Source organism: Macadamia integrifolia, unplaced genomic scaffold (assembly GCF_013358625.1).
Source record: "Macadamia integrifolia cultivar HAES 741 unplaced genomic scaffold, SCU_Mint_v3 scaffold_197A, whole genome shotgun sequence".
Taxonomy (NCBI): domain Eukaryota; kingdom Viridiplantae; phylum Streptophyta; class Magnoliopsida; order Proteales; family Proteaceae; genus Macadamia; species Macadamia integrifolia.
Window position 1 is genome coordinate 163,127 of NW_024870638.1, and position 23,678 is coordinate 186,804.

At 38.9% G+C, this 23,678-nt stretch overlaps 1 protein-coding gene and 1 pseudogene across 1 annotated transcript; both read right to left on the reverse strand.

Annotated features, from left to right (window-relative positions):
* Positions 1-791: 791 nt before the first annotated feature.
* Positions 792-3,357, reverse strand: LOC122071209 (annotated as a pseudogene).
* Positions 3,358-4,317: 960 nt separating this feature from the next.
* LOC122071206 lies at positions 4,318-6,965 on the reverse strand. Its single transcript, XM_042635525.1, has 2 exons — positions 5,743-6,965; positions 4,318-5,477 (listed from the first exon to the last, which is right to left on the reverse strand). Exons 1-2 carry the CDS (start codon positions 5,793-5,795, stop codon positions 4,904-4,906), a joined length of 627 nt encoding a protein of 208 aa, XP_042491459.1. The 5' UTR covers positions 5,796-6,965; the 3' UTR covers positions 4,318-4,903.
* Positions 6,966-23,678: the final 16,713 nt, after the last annotated feature.

Consider the following 23,678-nt stretch of genomic DNA (forward strand, 5'->3'; position numbering starts at 1 on the left):
CGTGAGGGAGCTTCTCTCATGGTCAATGGTTCATTTCCTTCTATCTAGAAGCCTGGATTTTAAGGTAAAATTTACCTCTACATCTCTTGCAATTGAAGAGCTGAAGTGGACTAGACCTATTGTTGGATTGGTCAAGTTCAATATAGATGGGTGTTTCTTGAGAAATCGAGGTTTGTTAGGGTTGGTGGAGTGGTTCGTAATTGTTCTGGATTGGTTTTATTTAGTTATGCTATCCCGCATGGAAATATGACTAACTATAAAGTGGAATTCTCCTACCTTTTTCTTGATCTGAAGTATGTAAAAGAGATGGGTGAGGAGAGGCTGTGGGTGGAATGTGATTCACAGATAGTGGTGGAGGTTGTCCTTAGGAAATCTATTCCTTGGGACTTTCTTTAACAATGGAGGTAATTCAGTCCCTTTCTTGAATCAATTACTTGGAGGTTAACACATTGTTTTACGGAGGTAAATCACAAGAAGTGTTGGTCTAGAGCTTGAACCTAAACTAGAAGAAGCAGCCTAAGCTCCCTTAATAAATAGGGATCCAGAAATGGAATGAAAGTTGTAATTCCACGATTGAAAAATGGCTATATGTCAGCGATGTTTCAAATGGACGACTAAGAACATCTTTTTTCTCAAAGTCAACTTCATCCGTTCATAAATCGCTTAAGAGTTTTTGCTTCCTTGAATTAATTAAAGGGTAACAATAAAAGACTTTATTATTACATGACATATTATCAATACAGATTACAACCAATAGATAGATCAAACTCTAGATATCTAGGGTAATCTGATTATGCAGAAGACTCATCCCTATTGCATGCATTTTGTAAAGAGATAAGTGGGTCTGAAAAATTTCCAGTCACAATTTGATCGACAATAAATTTATTAGCTGCCTCGGTTAAATGGCTTCCATCCCAGTTAACTCTAACTGAAGGGTTTGCGCAAGATCCTATGAATGTTGTTTTCCCATCCACAACTACTGTCTGCCCACATCGTGCGGTATTGCTGAAGTTATATTTTCCTCCAAAGCCACAACAAGCTACCAGCGGTTGCTGAAATCCTACAAGAAGAATCACAAATGTGTCAATCACATCTCTCTCTCTCTCTCTCTCTCTCTCTCTCTAAAATTTTAGATGATGATGACTTACCAAAGTCCTGAGGTTGGCTCATGAGGAGGTACTTGACAGAGTAAATGTCCACATATGTGATGGCAGCCAAGGGAAGTTGCTTTCTCATTTCCACAACAGCTTCCTTCAACTTCTGATTGAAGTATTGTGATACCTCATTATAAGGAGTTGCACAACCAGCTTTATCTATGTCAGATGCATTACTCACTGGAAAGTTTGTAAGGTTATATGCAAAACAGCCAATAGGACCTGTGTTATGAATCCAGAATGATCTCCCTCCTAAATCATACACTGCCTGCAAATTAGAACCACATCCATCCATAAGGGTATGAAAATCAAACTGGACATCATTTATCGAAACCGAACCAAGCCATTGACGTAGAAATCATGAAATCATTTAAGAAGTGGTCTAGTGTTGGTTTCAAAATTGAGATCGTTTAGTTGAATGGTTTAAACCTAACTGAACCCTTTAAACCGATGATAAACTAATTAAAACCAATAAATGGAGACATAGTAAGTTAAGTCATTCAATGTTAAGTTTACCTCCATTTCACTAAAAAATTAAAAAGGAAAAAAGACATTTGAAAAAAAAAAAAATTAAAACTAACGGTCTTGATTTCATTATCTAATCCCGTTTGTTAGACAATTCGGTTTTGGTTTAACCTAATATTGTTTGCAAGCCATTTGCTCATGGACTGGGTGGCCCAATTGCAACACAATATATAAATCCATACTGTGATTAATGAAAACTTAAGAACCTCAACAAGAGATACACACCCACAACACTACTGCCTAGGAAATAATGAATTTACCTGGTTATTAAGACGTTCAAATATTATTAATTACCTGAATATTCTTAGAGAGCTTGCTAATTATATCAGGAATGTCAGCTTTGATTTCCTCTAGAGATTGGTTGCTAAATAAACCAAAACCGATATCATTTTGACCAATATCAAATGTGTACAAAGCTTGACAAAAAAACACCTCCTTGGGTAACAAATTTGTGTAGATTCCACCTATAAATAGATGATGAATAGGATTTTATGAACCGGCACTGCTAAATGATTTATAGCTATAGAGGGATTTTAATTAATTAAATAATTACCTCGGTTCCTGATTAACTGTGATCTGGATTTGAATTATTGAAACTGGGAGACTTGCACATCCAAGTAGAAGGGGCTGGGTCCTCTCCCAGTTTGGCTTTTATCCGACGACCTGATTGTTGCCCCCGATACCACGAAATTAGCACCATGAATGAAGCTAGTTCCCAATGAATCGAGATATGCACTGAGGTTAGGTAGTTCGAATTTTTCAGCTGATCAAAATATTTATTATTTTAAAAGCAATGATCAAGTCAATAACTGTTCCATTGCCTTTGCATTAACAATAAGAGATTTGATGAAAAAATAGGATTCATGTAGCCATCTCTTTGTTTGCGGATTTTTATCTCAAAAGAAAACAGAAAAAGGCAGAGGGGAAGGGGGGTGTACAGTTGAGGGACTCCTTAAAGCTTAATCCCATTACCTATAACTCATACTATTTGATCTATCCAAACACTACTTTACTTCATAGCCCATAGCATTGGCCTATTGCAGTCTCCTAACGTAAACGGCTTGAAAGCAACATATTTTGTGGTTTTCCCTACAAATTTTTGGAATGGCAATGAGGTGGGTTGGATAGAGACTCAACCCACTCCACCTCTAGTGAGGTGGTTTTGTATCACCGATATAGGGTTAGTGTCGCAGGCTTTAAAAACTTAAATTGGGATCTTGATCAGTCCCAGTTCATTCAGGTCTAGATCGATTCAGATTGGCCCTGGAATTGATATATTAAGGGGTTTTCACAGAGAAACAGCTTATGTTCACACCCAGCTATGTCTAGGTGTAAGTAGTGAGGGTGTAGTTCCTTCCACACACCTTAACAAAAAATCTAGGAAATAATGAAACAAAATTTAATTTCTACCCATGAAATCAATGGTGAGCCTTCCATCTGAAGGTCTTCCAGCAGGCATGTGAAAAAAGGTCTCCGCATAGGGTGGGGTGACAAGAGAGAAGGCAGCAGAATCAGCTCCTGTATCAGTATTTGAGTCCCCAAAGTTGAAGATTGCCGGAAAATTGCAACTTGTATTTGAAGACAAGGCCGGAACGCTTAAAATCACTATGGAAGACAACAACCCAATATAGAAAGGAGTCATCAGAAAAAGTGTACCAAAGGTATGAGAAGAATCCATCATCTTGAGACACTAAGAGATGATGAGCAGTAGGGACTAGAGAGGATAACATTACTTTAGAGAACTGACAGAGTACATATAGAAAGAAAGGACAACATAAGTATTGAACTGCTTACTAGCTAAAATGCTAAATGGAGTAATACTTGTTCGTTTCCATTAAACTTTGGAAACAGTTTTCCTATTTTTATTCCTAAAATTAAACAGAATATTTACTAAATTTAGTGTTTGGTTATATTTCTATAACTCTTTCAAAGTTTTAAAAAATTCCAAGAGAAGAAATCCAAAGGAAAAAACGGGACTGGAGAGGATCTAAGAGACCAACTAGTAGAGAAAATAAGGAATCATTCAGTGATAATATGTTCACTTTATTTTCACTCTGATGATCATTGGATCCAATGTCTCCACTATACTTTATATTGCAGTAGGGGACAAATAACACCAATAAAAAAAAAAATACATTTTTTAGTGAATGAACCAATCAATAAATACACAATTGGTATGTGATAATTAAATAGAGTTTTGATTTTTACCCCCCAAAAAAAATTGATATTTTATTTGATTCATTGGGCTGGAATGATTGGACATTTTGGAATCCAAAGCTGATTTTTTTCCAAATTTGGTAAGTTTTTAATAATTAATTCAACACATATCCAGCCAAATAATATGTAAATCTAATTTATTCTATTATTAAGCATATCAGATTTTATATTCAACATTTATTTCCCATGGATTGACCTATAGCTTGGTCATATGATTTTATCTTTTGCTTAACATAGTTATAAAAAGTGGAACCGAAAAAAAAATTTAAATAGATGGTACATGTTTTAAATTTATTTTCACTAAGAATCATTTGTATAAAATATAGAAGAAAAAATATGGAATAATTTGCAAACTGAATGGAGCCAAAAAGAGACACCAAAACAGCCAACAGGATGACTGAGGCCGACCTCGTAATCCACCGTCGGCATTTCCATCAGCAGAAAAAGAAGATCCAACCACATCAACCACAATTGAGACACAACAAATAGATCACAAAGGAAAAAGACACTAACTCATCCTATATCTGTGATGACCCGAAGCGTCCATATTTTGATCCTTCTTGACCAATGCCGGCCAAGCCGTCACAGGGTCAGAGACATCAAAATGTGCAGCAGACTTGGAAAGAAAGTCAGCAATAGAGTTGCCATCTCACTAGCAGTGACTGATTTCCCACTCAACCGGATGTAGGAACCTCATTATTAACTGATATAGGAGTTCTCTCCACAATAGGAAACTCTATATTTGGTTTACAAGGTGAGAGTCCCTATTTTGGGAAACTGTATATATGGGCTGTATATTAGGAATTCATATCCCTTGCATTAGTCAAGCATATCACATGTAGAATCCTACCTTATCACAATCTTTTGTATTCCAAATCTGTTTAGATTGACCAGGGCAACCTCTTGTAACATATTTATACTCTCTACATGTGATTTGCTTGAGTAATACAAGGGATATGAATTCATAATATGCAGCCCGTATATACAGTTCCCCAAAATAGGGACTCTCATCTTGTTAACCGAATATAGAGTTTCCTAATGGGGAGAGAACTCCTATATCGGTTAATATTCATACAAGCTATCCACCTTTGATGAACGATCCATGGGACGTTTCTTTTCTGAACCAAAGTAACCACTACAACTGAATCACATTCAATCCATAGCCTTTGCACCCCCAATTTTTCTGCATGTTCAATCCCTGAAATCACAACCATAAATTTTGCCACAAAGTTTGAATGAATTCCAAGGGAAATCCATAAATTTACCATCACCTCCCCTTTATCATTGTGAAATACACCTCCAGCTCCAGAGATACCTGGATTCGCAATAGAACACCAATCTATGTTTACTTTCCACCATCCTCTCGGGGTCCGACACCAGAAAATTTCAAAAATTTCGCTAGGCCTACCCTGAACACCTGAAAATCGCAGCCTTCTAGCATCCAATAGATCCGAAAGGGAGATCAACTTCCCTGAGTAAATGAAGGATTGTGAAGAGATTTCACTTCTGATCATGGCAAAGCAGCGCTCCATAGACTTTGAGATTCCATCATGTCTTCTAGAATTCCTTTCCATCCAAATGCTGTAAGGAGTCAACAAATTTTAATTTTAGGGGATATAACCAAATGTACTGATTATTATCATCAATAAAAATAACAAAGTATCTGTGGGCCATCAATAGACAAAGAGGAGGAAGGGCCCCATACATCACTGTGAACTAAGTCTAAAGGAAATAAAATATAAGAAAAAGTTTGCCCTAATGACAATCTACTAGCTTTGGCTAATTGGCAAGCAGGGCACTCAGAACTAAGCTTGGTGGAGAGACACAACAAGGCATTTGCACCAACCATGAACTTGAGAAGACCAAAGTGATGGTGACCAAGCCGTTGATGCCAACCATTGATGGAAGTGCACTCAGCGATATTGGCAACTGGAGAAGAAGATGGAGAAGTCAGGCTATAGAGACTCCCCTTACTCGGTCTGGAAAGCAGAATCCTCTTGGTTACCTAATCCTTGACAAAGAAGTGAGAAGGGTGAAATTCAAAAAAGCCTTTATTGTCGCGAGCAATTCACTGAACAAAAAGGAGAAGTTTTGTGATAGAGGGAACATGCAAGACATCACATAAATTAAAAGAACGAGAGGGGGAGAGAGAAGGGAGAGAAGAGGAACCAATATTACTGATAGAGAGTCCCTTACCATTACCCACATGAAGTTGGTCATTACCATTGTACCCGTCATAAGATGTGAGAGTGAATATCAGGAGTGACGTGATTGGTTGCATCGGTATCAGGGTACCAAGTCAGAGCGGCGGATGGGTTGTAGTAAGGTGGGTAGGTGGGTGTGGGAAGAAGAGGAGGGTTGGTTGTGAAGTGAGCCGCCGGTTGAGGGGTGGGTTAGCCGGGTTGGGTAGGGGTTTGGTAATAACAAGTGTTGGCGTTGTGGTTTGTACGGTTGTACATGGAGCACCATATGCGCATGCTTGGTTGTGGAAAGCAGCCGCCACGGCCACCACGACCACCTCATCCCTGCCTACCATGACCACCATGACCACCTTTCCCATATTGAGAGTTGGAAGAGGTGGAAGAGGCATCACGCTGAGCAGTGTTAGCTGATAGAGTATCTATAAAGGCAGGAGGGTCGGTCTCTAATGTGTTATGAGCAGAGGCCTTATTCATGAACTCGTGGCTGAGAAGAACGCCAAGAAGATCAGAATAGGATAGCGGCTCAAAACTAGCAAGGAGCATTGGAACAATGTCACGAAGATCTTTGCGAAGAGCGCAAAGAATGTAAAGATAGAAGTCGGATTGTTTTATAGGAGACCCAACAGCAGCAAGCTCATCAAAGAGGGACTTGGCTCGTTGCATAAGGCTGGTCATGGATTCATCAGTCTTCTAAGAGAGGTCTTGAAGGGCAAGATTGTGAGACATTATTCTAGTGTTAGAAGCAAAACCATAAGCGGTCGGTGCTTATGGAGAGAGAGCTGCTCCGATCCAAACACAACCACCGGCGCGGTCGGCGCCAAGGGAGAGAGAGAGAGCTGCTCCGATCAGGCAGAGAGAGGACCGATCACAGTTTCCATAAGTTCTCAGGCGATCGTGAGGATCATCGGCGGAGAGACCCGATCACCCTCAGGAGAGAGGCGATCGCAGTTCCAGAGGCGATCAGAGGCAATCAGAGGCATGAGAGAATCAGAGGATCAGAGGCAATCGTAGTTCCATAAGTTTTCAGAGAAAGAAGAGGATCAGAGGCGATCAGGTTGGGAGGAGTTCAGATAGAAGGAGAGTGGAGGAGTTCAGAGTTCGGAGTTCAGATCGGTGGTCATCTTTTTTCCTCTCCTAGCTAAGAGTTCTGTTGCAGGGATGATTAGTGCGTCAGGACAAGATCGATCTCTCTTGACCGATCAGATCTGAAAATAAACAACCTCAGGGTGAATGAACCTTTTCTGCAGCGAGAACTTGACCGCTCGGGAAGCAGAGTAGAAGAGAGACAGAGGTTGAGAGCCGTGATCTGCTCTGCTCTGCTCGGCCCTGCTCGGTGGGAGGAAGAAATCTCCCTCACCCTTTGGACGCCGTGAGAACTTCAGATCTGATCGGATCTGCTCAGGTCTGCTCGGATCTGCTCGGATCTTCTCGGACCTGCCCGTCGGACACCGTGCGAATTTTCTTTGGAACTTCACACGCCGTGAGAACTTCGGATCTGCTCTCCCTCCTTCTCTGCTCTGCTCTCTCACAGACTGTACCTTATGATGGCTGTGTCGAGTAATGATACTAGAATCGGACATGAGCCAAAGGATGGCTGGCCTCCGGATCGTGGTAGACAGGCTTTGATTACTGATTTTCTGAAACCAGATTTTCCAAGGAAGGATTCCAGATCGGCTTCTGCTAATAATGATTCTAGATCTGTAGAGGGAGGAGAGGTTGATCGGGTCAAGGATGCAGATGAAAATAGGGAGGAGGTGCGACAATCCTACTCTACTGTGGTGGGTCATGCCTTGCCGGAAGTGGGAACTTTACCTGATCCAATTCACGCTGGAGCCTACACCAAGATCATAATCCCACAAGATGCCTATGAGGAAAGACTGCTACGGTTCAGGTTTGCATTGATCGGGAGGACGAACTTTAGATACCTTTCAATGGATGACATTCGAAAGGAGGCGAAGGAGAATTGGAATCTTAAAGGCGGAGTGAAGATGGCTCCTATGGGGAAGGGGTATTTTCTTCTACAATTTAAAAGGGAAGGAGACATGGCAGCCATGTGGAGACGAAGTCTTACAAGAGTCTGTGGGCAGATCATCAGATTCCAGCCTTGGAAGGCAGATTTTGATGTTCATGCCAAGAACGTCAAAACAAAGTTGGTTTGGATCAGATTTCCTGACCTGCCACTGGAATACTGGCACGAGAGGATTCTGCTAACAATGGCCAAGGCATCAGGGAGACCTGTGGCACTGGACAGACGAACTCGATCTGCGGCAATGGGCGCTTTTGCGAGAGTCCAGGTTGAGGTAGAGATTAGAGCTACCAGACTCGAAGAAATCCAGGTAGAACGAAGGCAACCAGGAACTAACGAAACATTCTGGTTCAAACAAAATATTATTTATGAAGATGCCTTGATCAGATGTGGTTTCTGCAAAAAAATGGGACATTCTGTCCATGTATGTAGAGTGAGAATGGACGCAGAGACCAGGAAGGAGTCGCAGCGCAAAGAGGCTATTCCAGGGGCGACCTATGTTGATGAAGAGGAAGGCGTCCAGAGCAACGGTCACCGGAATGAGAACAGTGGCCGCCGGAATGAGCAGAATCTGATGGCTGGTGCGTCTAACTTGGAAAGATTTTCCTTACTTTCGAAGGAACGATCTCCTTCCATGTTTGACTCGCACACTTTAAGGAACATTGATGGAAAATCAGTTATGCATAATTTGAATGGAGACATACAAATATGCCTTCCATTAGAAGAAGAAGGGAATATGGAAAGAAATAATCTTGCTGACACGAATTACTTGGATGATGGGGAGAATGACTTGGATGATGGGGCGGATTCTATGGATGGATCGGATAATGGGTTGGTTGGTGGAAACGGGTCTCTTATCACCCATAGGGCCATACAAGAGAAGGAATCTTCAAGCTCCATTTACCATGGTAGTGGTGATCGGGTGATGACCCTGTCTAGGCATGGCGAGCAACATGAGAATGGTCAGTGCCAACCACTGCAATGGTACAATAATGTCATCTCGTCACTCAACCCTCTTGAGATTAATGGAGGCACGGTGGTGGTTAATCATAAGGAGGTAGAGCAGATAGACAAAACTCTCTGCGAAAGGGAGGCTTTGGATCTGGTTCCTGGAAGACAGGGAAAGGGGAAACACCTGACCAATACAGAGCAGGCTTTGCGAAAGTCTGGCCGCATTGCCTCATCAAAAAATAGTAAATGAAAGCCCTCTATTGGAATATTAGAGGGATAAAGAAGGCTGCTGCAAGGTTAGCTTTGAGGAATATTTTAAGGGACAAAAGACCTGATTTCCTTTGCATTGCCGAACCTATGATTCCCTCTGACGCCTTTCCTACGTTGTTCTTCAACAAGCTGGGTTTTGACCCTGATTTCATCCATAACGAGCGTCTAGGCGGAGTCTCAAATCTATGGCTGATTTGGCGAAGAGGTGTAGCAAAGTCTGTTGTGCTATCGTCTTCTGAGCAGCAAATCTCTGTCTCTGTGCAATGGGCTCAGGAAATTTTCATCTTATCTGTAGTGCATGCCAAATGCCTAAGAGCTGCTAGAAGAGAATTGTGGACCGACTTGGTGGCAACCCATCCTGGGCTGACTACTCCTTGGATGATTTTTGGAGATTTCAATGCCACCCTTCTCTCTTCTGAAAAAAGGGGGCCTGGAATTTTCAACCTAGGGTCAGCGGGAGATTTTGGCGCAATGGTGGATACTTGTTCACTAATTCAAGTTCCTTCGCAGGGAAGGAAATTCACATGGACAAATAACAGGAGAAGGGGACATGTCTCTGCAGTGCTCGATCGAAGCTTTTGCAATGAGGCCTGGATTTCATATTTTCAAGAATGTCACCAATTTGTCTTGCAGAGAGTGGCGTCTGACCATACTCCAATTTTGGTGGTGTCTGAAGGCTCTGAAAGACCAAAAAACTGTCCTTTTCGCTTCCAGAGGTTCTGGGCAGACCATGAGGGTTATCTAAATGCAGTTAAGTCCTCCTGGGTGAATGACATTCCTGGATCGCCAATGATGGTTATGGCTCAAAAATTAAAAGATTGAAGGTCTTCCTGCGCTCCTGGGCAAAAGAAAATTTTCCAAATTTTAATTTGGAGATGATGGAAGCAAAAAAATGCATGGAGGAGATCCAGACTGAAATTGACAGAGATGGGATAAATGACTCAATTTATGCCAAAGAAGCTGATGCAAAGACCAGATATCTGAAGGCCCTGCAAAATTATGAGAAATTATGGGCTGAAAAATCTCGTTCTAGATGGAGGAATCAAGGAGATAGATGCTCAAAATTTTTTCACATCTCAGTGAAGATTCGGCGAATGAAGAACTCCATTAAATCTCTGAGGATGGTTGATGGGACCCTGATCTCTGATAGAGTGCAGATCAAGGAATATGTTGCGGGTTATTATGAGCATTTTCACAAAGGTACTCCCCTTACCAATCACATGGATTTATTGCAATGCATTCCTAATGTTTTGGAAGAATGGGATAGAGGTCGATTAGATGGTATTCCCTCTGACTCTGAGATTAAGCATGCGGTGTGGGATCTTGATCCAGATAGTGCTCCTGGTCCAGATGGATTTCCTGGAGCTTTTTATAAATCATGTTGGGACATCATATCTTCAGATTTATGCAATGCTATCAGATGGTTTTTCAGAACCGGGTTCATACCTTACGGCATTAATAATTATTTCCTGGTTTTGATTCCTAAAATTGAAGGAGCACTATCCCTAGACAAATTCAGGCCATTGTGCATGGGAAATTTTTCATGCAAAATAATATCAAAGATTCTGGCTATGCGATTATCGTGTGTTCTTCCAAAAATTATCTCTGAGGAGCAGGGGGCCTTCCAGAAAGGGAAGATCATTCATTCCAACATATCACTTGCCTCGGAGCTGGCAAACATGATGTTTGCATCCACAAGAGGTGGAGGTATGGGTTTAAAAATTGATATCCAGAAGGCGTTCGACACCATCTCTTGGAATTTTATTTTTCATGTTCTGAGGAGATTTGGTTTTTCTGAAAAATGGATCTCTTGGATCCATCAGATCCTTGTTTCTGCCAGAATCTCAGTTCTGTTTAATGGTGGCCCTGTTGGATTCTTTGGTGTGGAGAAGGGTCTGAGACAAGGAGATCCAATCTCGCCTATGCTGTTTATCATTGCTGAAGAGGTCCTTTGTAGAGGCTTATCTGAGCTCCTAGCCAATAACAGCATTAAAGCTCTATCGGGTCCGCGTGGGGCGATTATCCCTACACATATTCTTTTTGCTGATGATGTTTTTATCTTTTCTAATGCTTCCATCAGGTATGTTAAAAATCTCAATAATTTTCTCGCTAAATATCAAAGCTTCTCTGGCCAGAAAATAAATTTAGACAAAAGCAAGCTTTTCTTGGGATCTGTTCCTGCCTCTAGGAAGCAAGCCATTGCAGAAGAGCTTGGTATCTCCACTTGTAACTTCCCCACCCGCTATTTGGGGGTCGAGATCTTTAAGGGAAGGCTGAAAAAGGAGTCGCTAATCCCCATTCTGGATAAAGTCAAAGGGCGTCTAGCAGGATGGAAAGGAAAGATTTTGTCCATGGCTGGACGAGTGGAATTGGTCCGCTCAGTGATCTTGGGAATGATGAACCATAGTTCAGCTGTATATTGGTGGCCTTCATCCCTTATTGCAATAATGGAGAGGTGGATGAGAAATTTTATCTGGACAGGTGAGATTGATACTGCAAAAAAAATATCAGTCAGATGGGATCTTTGTTGCAGGCCTAAGGATGAAGGTGGTTTGGGACTGAGAAGGCTCAGAGACATAAACAAAGCCATGCTCTGTAATATGGTCTGGAGGGTCAAGCATGAGAATTCCTTAGCATGCAAATTCTTAAGGGCGAGATTTTTGAGGGGTGATGGTTCCTTCAAAAAGTCCTATAAGCCTTCATCGATTTGGCCAGGCTTTAGGAAGATGTGGGACTTCATGACCACCAAAGAAGCCTGGATGATTGGAAATGGGGACAGCATAAATTTCTGGTCAGATAAATGGTTGGGCGGCAAATCCATCCTAGAGCTAGTTGGACTGGAGGGAGAGTCGAGTCTTCTCTGCAAGGGAAAGGTCAGTGACTTCATTGACAATTTTAAATGGAAATTGCCAAATGTTATCTCCCCTTTGCTGCATGATATTTTTGAGAAAATTCGAACCATTAAAATTCCATCTTATCCCTGTGAAGATATGTGCCTGTGGAGTCTATCATCTGATGGGATTTTCAATTCTAATTCTGCCTGGGAAGATATTAGGATTCGTAACCCGAAAGTGCCATGGTTCTCTTTGATTTGGGGTAAAAAGATGCAACCCAGGGTGTCCATCTTTGGTTGGAGAATGGTGCACGACAAGCTTCCTACAGATGACGCTATTCAAAAGAGGGGCATAGTCCTTGTCTCTAAATGCAGCTTATGTGGAATGGAGGCTGAGACATCGTCTCATATTTTCCTTCAATGCTCCTACTCCGAAGAAATATGGCTGTTTTTTTGTGGATGCTTCAATGTGCAATGGCAGCCTGCTGGAACCATGGGCGATTTCCTCACATGGTGGAGAAGAAAACAGAAAACAGTTTGCTGCAAAGAGGCATGGATCATGGGGTTACTAACAGTGGCTGATCACATTTGGCGCGAAAGAAATATGAGAAGGCATGATGGCAAGGAACGACCGGCAAGATACCTGAAGCAGATGATTCTAGAGGATATTCAGTTTGCTAAGCCAAGCACTAAAGGTGAAGTAAAGACAATGTCCGATCTCATTTGCTGCAGGAAGCTTGGTATTCCGATTCAGCGATCTCCACCAAAAGCAATCTTAGAGGTTTTCTGGTGTAGACCCGAGGCAAATTGGATTAAATTGAATTTTGATGGAAGCTCAAGGGGGAACCCAGGTCGTGCAGGTGCAGGAGGAATTTTTCGTGATCACAGGGGAGGCGTTCTAGGCTCCTACAAAATTTTTATGGGTGTCTCGGGAGTCTTCGAAGCTGAAATCGAAGGCCTAATGGTGGGGCTGATGCGTGCTAGGGAGATGGGCATTCCATGTCTGTGGGTAGAGACGGATTCTAGTGCTGTTGCAATCTCTATCCAGCAAAATAAAATTCCATGGTTTGCTTTGCAGAGATGGATATTCCTCCAGCCATATTTGGAGAGTATCACATGGAAAATAACTCACAACTTCAGAGAAGCGAACTCAATTGCCGACTACCTGGCTAGAGATGCGGCGAAGACAGGGATTTCTGGCATAAATGTTGACTTTCCTGCCAACATTAAGGATTTCATCAGAAGAGATGCTGATGGCAGACCAAACTATAGATTTGATTAGTGGGATTCTCTTTCCTCTGCTGATGGCAATGCCAAAGGTGGGGGTCAGGGAATCGATTTTATTTTTGATTCACTCTATTTTCTCAGTTTGATGTAGCTCTGTAATTTCTTTCTTTTTCTTCCATTTTAATATAATAACTTTCTAGCGAAAAAAAAAAAAAAACAAAACAAAGCAAACAAAGCACTCCGATTTACCAAAAGAAAACGAAAAATAACATGGAACTGTCTCCCCGGCAACGGTGCCAAAAATTTATTTGAAATTTTAAATGTAACCGCAAGCGTACGGATCAATGTTGCTATTGGTCGAACTCAAAGAGAGCAGCCACTTTATTTTTTTTTCTTTTAATAATGCAAAAGTGAACATATTAATGGTTGTGATCTAATTCTAACTACTGTCCGAAACATATGTATCTAAAATAACGTCCTAACCATTCGTCATCTAAGAATTTAAAGACGTAAGCCACACAATTAAAATTAAATAAATAAGTGAAAATAAACATCCCACACAATTAAAAAAAAAAAATAAAGGAAAAAAATATTGAAATAAAAATAAAGTAAAAGATATGGGAGAAAGCTAGAGAGAGACTCACAAGTAGGTTTCTCTACTTAGCCTGAGTGATGCATCAGAATATGAGCTTCCCTACTTGACCAGAGAGTCACTCTTACAAGAATTGCTCTACTTGGCTTTAGAGAAAGGGAGACAATTAAAATAAAAGCAATAAATTGATGGTTCTATGGCTAGGAGGGGCAAAGCCAGCACATACACTAGCTATGAACCTTGGGGGAAAGGGATAGCAATAATGTAACGACTGAAATTAAAATCCTAAATTAAGAAAGAAAGGGTAGTCAAAAGAGGGAATGAGAGGGGGGAGAGAAGACTATTGAAAGAGCCTACTTACTTGAACTTCAACCCTTGAACTTGAAAGTTTAGGTGATTTGAAATACTATCAGTACTAAAAATCAGATCTGGAATAAACCAAATCTGAAATTTTTAGTACTAGAGAAAACAAATCTTGAGACAAAAAAAACTGAACTTGAAAAAAAAGATGCTCCATGGCTTGTGATCTTGTCACTTAGATCTAAGCCTAGAACTATAACTTTAAAAATTACAACTCAATTGCATAAATTATAAACATAAAAAGTTGAATAAGAATAAAAGAGTGATTGCATTAATTGACATAAAAAACTATTACAAAAGTGATTAAATCAAAAATAAAGAAGAACTAAAACTAAAGAGAGTGAGAGAGGGAGAGAAAGAAGAAAACTAAGCATAAACTAGAAAGTAAACTAAAGAGAATAATAATTAGGAGGGGGAGGAAGGGGCTTTTATAGGGCTTTTGTCTTGCCCCTTTCCTTCTACAAATCTTCTTTAAGAAAAGAAATAAAATAAAATAAAATCTTGGTAAAAATCCTCATTCTTTGAGATATTGTGTGAGGAAAAAGAGAATCTGTTTCCAAAATTAACAAATTCTATTCCTTCCTTGTAATATTAACCAATATCTTGCAATCCTGATTAAATCAGAAAAGAATCTCTACATAGCATCTTCAAGATCTTGTGAGGTGGCAAGGAGAGAGAATAATTTTCAGGATTTTGTAGGAGAGAGGATGTGGTACCAATGAGTGGGTCCCACCTTTGGACTGGTTCTTGATTCACTTTAAGCACTTTCTCTTGTAAACTTGGAAACAAAAAAAAAAAAAAAAAAACAAGAAAAATAAAAGTAGAGATATCCAAAGTGGGGCAAAATGTACACTTATATCCCTAAGATTTCACACATTATTGTGCTCATCAATGCCTGAACCTAGCATGATGGCACCCCTGTCCAGAAGAGAAGAAAGCCCACTAAAATATTCATCAAAAAAAAGATAGCCCACTAAAATATACCATTATAACAAAGAGATATCGTGTCATTCAGTTATACTCTAATATCAATATTGCATGCCAATTTCTGAATTAAAAATATTCATTTGTTATAGTTGAGATTTAAGACTTGATTCTGATAAATAAAATACTATTGAGTCTTGGAATTTTCTAGATGGCTCCATAAGATAAAAATACTAACTATAATTTGGCCTCATTTGGACGGCTAGGGCTAGTTCATCATATGGTATTTCCTTTGATCGAGTATTACTGAGAATCGTTTAGAATAGAGTAGTTTCGTGAATCGTACATTTGTACTTAGATCTTTGGAAGACACGACGGAAGACTGCAAGGAATGTCGAGCTAAGAAGTAAGAACCCTTTATAAACCCCAGAAGCGAGTCCTCATCTTCTCTGGTAGAGATTTTATGCCGTCAGATGTTGAGCTTCATAGATCCAATTCCGCAGCTTCTGCTTTCAACGCTCTTCCTTTTCTTCTCTTCGATTCTCTCTACCATTTTGGAACAGCAGCCCTGGCAACAACAGCACGAACAACACCACCGCTATCAGTATAAAACTACCCCCAAATCGCCATTTCCTTCGATCGATCTTTCGAACCCCTCCTCTACTGTGTGTGTATCTCAGTTCTCAACCCTATTTCTCAAATCTCAAAGCAAAAGCAACATGTTCTCTCTCCTGTGAAGTCACTGGGTGCTGGAGAAGGGTTTGAGACTTTGAGGCAGAAAATTGGGGAGAGAGAGACGAAAACCATATTTTGTTCGATAGTTCGTGGTTAAATTTTTTTTTCTTTTAAAAGTGGGTTTATGTGAACCGAAATATTCGGTTTTAAGTCGGTACGTCTAAATTTTTCGTGTTTTTTTCTGATTTTTATTTTTTATTTGGATTCGGTCAGAATTTTTCATAAAATTCAGAATTATTTGGAGAATTTAACAATAGAGTGGGTCCCACCAATGAAACCCCAGTGGGGGATTGGTGATTCCCAGAAAAATTCGACCAGGGTGATGATTGCCCGTGCGAGAACTGTGTTGCGGGGCAATAGTAACAGACTCTATTTACAGTTCTCTTTTGATTCTTTTGGTATAATTCCCCTTTTGTGCTCTCGATAGTTAAATTTCTATTTCTTATGTAAATATTACATCTACGGGATCACATGTAAATACACAATGTATAACAATTTGGGTATCAAGAATATATAGGGATTTACAGGTAATTATATACGACAAGACTTCCGCTGAATTACATTTTATATTTCATATTACTTGTGACTTGCTGTGTTGTGGTTATTGTATCAGATAATCCTAGTGGTTTTGGGTTACCCGGAGGGAACCCGGTCACCAGCTTGGTTCTATGTGAATGGGACATGACAACGCAGCCCAACAACATTCTTTCTCCCAATTTAATATTTCAATCCAAGCCATTTAGTTGAAGTATTGGAATGAAATATGTTTATTACGTGGGAAAATAGTCCAAGCTTTAGGATGCGAGTCATATGAAGTGAGTTTCGATTCCTGCGACGGTTCAAGTTGGTGATCAAGTACAAGAAAAGAAGAGCTAATGATGGTTGCATACTTTCTGTCCATACCCCCAGTTGTTGCCGCAACTACTATTTCTACCACTTCATTGGACTTCAGGGACTTTATGACTGAGTACTCGGAAGGACGACAAAAGACGTATGTGAGAAGACAGCCCAATTGCAAATGGCAGATGACTACAACTAGCTAGACGACTAACTCTACAAAGACAACAGAGTATGTCAGGCAAAGAAAGGGGTCTCATGGTCCTTCATGATGCTAGAGTTGAATTACACTTTTTAGTGGATCAAACTCTGGGCAGAGGTCAATAGACAACAATAACTCAATCTGTGCACCATATATCTTTTTTCCCCTATCTCTTGCAATCGCTTCTCTATCAACTGGAAAGTCTCTTGGTCTAGGGATAGGTTGGCAAGTAGTTAATTGATATCTAGAATTAGTTATGGATCAAGCAATGGCTAGTGTGCCTTTTGGAGTAATAAAGTGCAGTAGCCAACAAGAAAACCAAAACTCTGTCTGGTCTACGATCAACGGTGGTCTATGATTAGCTTACTCAAATAGGGGTGAAAGCGAGCATTTGGCTCACCTTGTTTTGGTGATCTACGACCACCCTACAGGTGGAAGAACTTTCCTCTTTGATGCTTAGACCCAAAGACAAAAGAACCTACGGGCTGGCAGTTTTGGGTAGTAGCCTGTAGCCTGCTTCCTTCTTACTTATGTGAAGTAAAGTGCTATAATGAAAAACAATACCTTTTCTCGATTAGAATACAGATGAGATCCGACCTCGCAAGCAACTACGACAAGCGCTACCTCACCTCAGCTCCCATTTTAATAGTGAGTTGAGTGGGGATTGACTATTTCAGTCTGCCAGTCGAGTCCACCTAAAGTCACCCACTATTATTATAACATCAAAGGTGTCTGCGGTTTTATTTAGTTTTTTTCAATTGCTAGCAACGTTATATAATCAATAGGTTGAATCGAGTTAAGCGCTGGACATTCCTTGATAAACTTATCAATACAGTCTAAATATTTTCTAGATAACAAATCCAATGGGTGCATAAATTTTGTGGAGAGGTATATCCCAAGATCTCTTATTCATATATAGAATTTCAGCCAAAATAGAGTTTTTCATTAATGACAATATTAAGATTTTGAAAAATCAGATTATATGAGAGTGCTTACCACATGTTGAGTAATATGGAAACAGAGAGGGATAGATTACATGCATCATCTTCCTCTCTAAGTTCTTGGCGCATGGCCTCTGACTTGATTTGAAAGAGGATTTGGGACTATTCCACATTATCCAGAATCTAATCGTTCCTTTGGCCGGCATGTGCCTCTGATCTTGCTTTTTGCCATTTCTGATCCTGATTTCTTCCCAGCTCCAATTTTTGGGGTAGCAATGGCTATTCAATTTGCAATGCTTGAAGCTTTATCTTAAGACTTTGCGCATCTTTTGGTAGAATCGGATAATAAAGACATTACCTAATTGTAGTGCAGAGCTTCAATAACACCTCTAATCATCAAGCTTATTCTGGAGAACATTATGCACTTTACGCACTTAAAACCTATTTTGAGTTCTATAATTTCTGCTTCTTTCCAAGGGAGCAAAACAGCATAGCTGACTCTTGGCAAGGAGGGTACGAGCTCTGACATAAACGACACAGTTTGAACTACTTCCGATCCAGACAGGATCAATATAATCTTTTATCCATAACAAGTTTGTTGCAGCCATATAAATAAATTGCATCTTACCCAAAAAAAAAAAAAAACAGAAAAAGACTATATGAGAGTGAACAATAGTGGTCGGATTATAATAAGAGTACATTGATATACATGGAGATGCATGCATACTAATACACAGGGCCACAGGGGCATTTAATTAAAATTAGACTCTAAAATTCAACACACAGACTAGCTATTTAAATATCAAAATTATTACGTCATCATTCCATGTTGCATAATGAGATGATCTCCTTGATAAATTTATCAAGACATGTACTAACTATTTAAAGATTAAAATTATTACATCATCATTCCATATTGCATAATGAGATGATCCCTCTTCAAATGAGTTTTTCCCATTTACCGTAAGTTTTTGAATTAGTTACACAATCATTGTTAGTGAATGATAATTGTTAAAAAAAAAAAAAAAAAAGTTAATTTTCTACCAACCTTTTTTTTTTTTTCTTATGAGACCAATAGTATTAAGTGTGAGAGTTTGTGTGGGTGTGGGTGTCGGTGTGGGTGTGGGTGTGGGTGTGGGAGTGCAGTGAATCTTCATGCAAGTGAAGTGGGAGCCCAATTCACGTACACTCACACATCAACACCTGTTAAGGTCTTGAAGGAATGGGAAGTTGCTGTTATCCTCCTTTTCAAATATTCTGAAAATTAATAAATGAATAGAAAGGGAAAATGATATCAACAAAAATGGAAGGTAACTGATTTCATTCTCTCTCTTTCTCTCTCTCCCTTTTCTTCTTCTTCTTCTTGTACGCTCTCTCGTAGAGAACAACAATAGACATCATCATAGAGTGATCTTGACTGTCCTTACCATCGCATGTTACCTTGTATTGTTGAGTAGTTCAGTATTGTGGCTTTCTTAGCTAGATAACTAAATTTCTAGCCATGTAAACCAGATGGTTGGCCTGACACATCTGGATGTTCTAGGTCACTGATTCAACTAACATATGGGACTTCCATGTCTCCATGAGTTTAGTCGGCACTTTGAAGTCTAATATAGTTTATTGATGGATGCTACTTCTAGTTCCATTATGGGGTTGTGACTAGTCCAAGTTGGATCCAACAATTGGTCAAATCAACAACCACATTGTATTTCTCTCTCGATGGTGGCAGAGAAACCAATTCTTATGGAGAAATAAGAAATGAAGTCTTAACTCAATGTCACAAAACCAATCTAATTCTAAACCGATGTGTTTCTTCTTCTTTATATTGCAATGCTTCTGATCAAAAAACAACTGGATTTTCAACATCATATGCTTGACTTATAAGCATCCGATGCAATCTGTAAATATCCCATGTGCTACCTAGCAAGAACAAAAACAAAATTAATTACACATCAAGCTCTGAATCTTTTTGGCAAAACCCAGAAGAGATATTTTGGAAGTGCAAAAGAAGCAAGAAAAGAGAAGTGTCATAGGATAAGTCCACCAGAAAAATCTTCTGCAATAGGGGTTTCAAGCAGATCCTGAGATGAGATCTACTAATGCTTGGTTGATCTAGCATGATATTGCAATTTCGGTGTCTTCTCACCACCAAAATATCTTCGCAAGTCATTCTCACAGGACTTGATAAACTTGGGTTCTTCAGATAATGAAGGAGGGCTGTTGATCGAGGAGATAGATATTCTTGAGAATGGTACCATTCCGGAGCTTCGTCTCTTGCACACTTTAAGAGAGAGAGAGAGAGAGAGAGAGAATTAAAAAATAAAATACATGTTATAAGAGGAATGGAATTACCAAACCAAATGAGATTAGTTACCTTCCAATTTTTTGGGGCTCATTTTCCCTAATTTCTTTTTCAAAATATTTGAAAAGGAGGATAACAGCAACTTTCCATTCTGTTAACACATTAACAAATGTCGATGTGTGAGTGTACGTGAATTGAGGCTTCCACTTAACTTACATGAAGATTCACTAGGCTTTGGGTGTGGGTCTTATTGGAAGGTAGTGGTGGAATTAATAACTTTGAAAGCTTAATTTTTTTTTTTAAGAAAAAAAAAAAAAAAAAAAAACGTTGGTATGACATGACAGCTTGAAAACGGAGAGGGAACTTGTTCAAGTCTCCAAAGCTACATGTTGATAAAGATGAAAATGGGATTGGTTAAATCAGGTTTCCTCGCCAGCTAGACCCCTACTTTCTTTACCATAAAAATTTTCTTTGCCCCTTGTTTGCTTGAAAGGTTGGATTAGATATATTTTAGGTTAGGTTTAATCTCGTACCTTTTTTTTCCAACATTTCAACTGAAATGACTTTTGCCTTAGGCTATGTTTGGTTGTAAGGGGAAGTGAAGGGAAAGGAAGTGAAATTTTTATACTTAGGAAAGAAATATATTAATCATTACCCATGTGACTTTAAAATTAGCTTCAAATCATTCCATATTTGATAATAAAATTTCACTTTACTTTGCATCCAAAACCCTTTGCTATAATATGTAAAATAAAAATTACATGTAAAATATAGCGTTACTAAATATGGTTAAAAAAATTAAGTAGTTTATATGATCATATAGGATAATGATTATAAGCATTTCTTTTTAAAGTATGAAGATTTCACTTCCCTTCCCTTTAAATTCCCATTGCAACCAAACAGAGCCTTAGAGTTTTCTACTAAAAAAAAAAAAGACTTGCTTTACGTCTAATTTTGTTTTTCTCATATAGCACTAACTTGACTCCCCCCACCTTCCCCCGCAATCCTCCCCAAGTTTCTGTGTACAATCATAAGTCGTATAATTCCAAGAGGGTTTATTTGATTGGGAGTTCATGGAAGTTGAATGCTATGCACTTAGGGTTCACACTAAGGTTGTCAGTTGGTACAGTTCCGGGAATTTGATACAATTTTGATTTCGGTATGTGACACAGAAAGGAGAAACAAAAAATGTATCGTATCGAGAACTCAAATGCATTTTTAACATCGGAATCACATTGAGTAGATTCGGTATTGAAACAATTTTTATTCGGTTTCATAAACGGCTCCTTATTCAGTTTGGTTTGGTTTTAGTACAGTTTTTATTGGGTTTCATAAATCATATGTCATCTAGAATATATGAGATACATATATAACATAGACTTAGATACATAGTATATAACTACTAAACATGGGTATATTTGATTCGGTTAGGGAATAGGTATGATTCGGTACATAGAGAATGATTTTACCTCAGATATTAAAACCATCCCATAACGAATAACATTTATTTTCTTAATAGCAAACTCGTACCAAGTCTTAGTTGATTTGATTGATATGATTTTAAATGGTCGGTAATAATTTTGGTATTTGGTTCGATTCCAAATTGACACCCTTAAGTTTAATGATTTCGGTATTTAGTTTCAATTTCAAATTGACACCCTTAAGTTTACTTGATATCATCTACCTCTGCACAATTATATAGGCAATGGCGATGGTGGGGTCCCTTGATCACTAGTTTTCGTTGTTATTCTTGTTTTCCATTATATTCTTTTATGGGGAGTTTACTATCACTCCCCTACACTTGGCCTATATTTACTAAAACTCCCCTACCTTTTACTTTTTTACTGATACTCCCCCTTTTTTTTTTTTTTTTTTTTTTTTTTATCTCTTTCTCCCTTGCTCTTTTTAAATACCCAATTTACCTTTCCTTTTCACTTGTAACGTATTACATTTTTTTTTCAAATTGATTGGTTCAAAACATGGTTTGAACCAAACCACTAACAATTTTTGTCTCATCCAATCATCAAATATATTGTAAATTCAAAAAATAATAATTTTATATTTGATCTATATCTATATCGGTATCGGTATCGGTATCATATGTTCCAATCGAGTACGACACGTTTTTAATTTTTTTTAATCGTTAGATTGGCTGAGACCGATACCAATCTAATACCGATAAAAAAATAAATTGCCAAATTTGTGATGATGGATGAGATAAAAAAAATAAACAATAATAAATAAACAACATCCATGATGATTGGATGAGACGAAATAAAAAATAATAATAAGAAATAAATTATATCTTTAAGGACACATCAACTATGTCAATATCCTTGATGATTGAATGAAACAAAACTTGTAAGTGGTTTGGTTCAAACCATGTTTTATACCAATCAATTTGAAAAGAAAAATGTAATAGGTTACAAGTGAAAATGAAGGGTAATTTGGGTATTTAAAAAGAACATAGGAGAAAGAGATGTAAAATTAAAAAAGCAAGTGAGTATCAGTAAAAAAAAGTAAAGGGTACTAGAGTTTTAGTAAATATAGGCCAAGTATAGGGGAGTAATAGTAAATTCCCCTTCTTTTATTTCTCATCTTAAAAAATATGAGAGAGAGAGAGAGAGAGAGAGAGAGTATTTTGCAGTTATTGTCATCCATGGTGCATTTCCACGAGAAAGGCATGCATGCAGCTTGCTTGTCATGTGTCACATTATGATCTTGGGCTATAAATTCATCAGTCTGCATATAGAGTTAGCATCACCTAAAGGAGAAAAGAGAAAGAAAACATAAAAAAACCATTAGGAAGTTAATTTAAGAAGAATGTCATCTTCATCAGTGGGTTCTTCCTTTTCCCCACCCAAGGAAGATGATACAGTGCATCATACCCCCTCCATTTCAATTGGCTCTTCTTCCCCACCAAAGGATGATGATGATGATGATGATGATGTTGTGCAGGAGAAACCTTCTAAACCTACTCTCAATAGTATTCTGACTGTACTCGACAGGTTAAACGACAAAGATAGGACAAAGTTTTACACAATTCCAGCTGATTTAGAAGATGGTACCACATACGAAATCTTTAGTTGCCAAGAGGTTCATCATATTTACTCTGCCAGAGATACCAACAAATATGAAGCACGACGCAAAGCCATCTACATACCACTGTTTGTGTCTTCTGAGCAACGAGCCATTCTGACTTCCATTGCAAATGAATGTGGTCTTCCTGTTTTCATTCGCACTTGATGACTATAATCTATTAGGACTTAGGGTTTAGGGTTTAATCTTCAAGTTATCAGAATAAGATATTGTTATCAGTGTGCTGATGAGACTGTGAATCTTATCATGATCTCAATGTTTAACTTAATTACTATGTCTAAT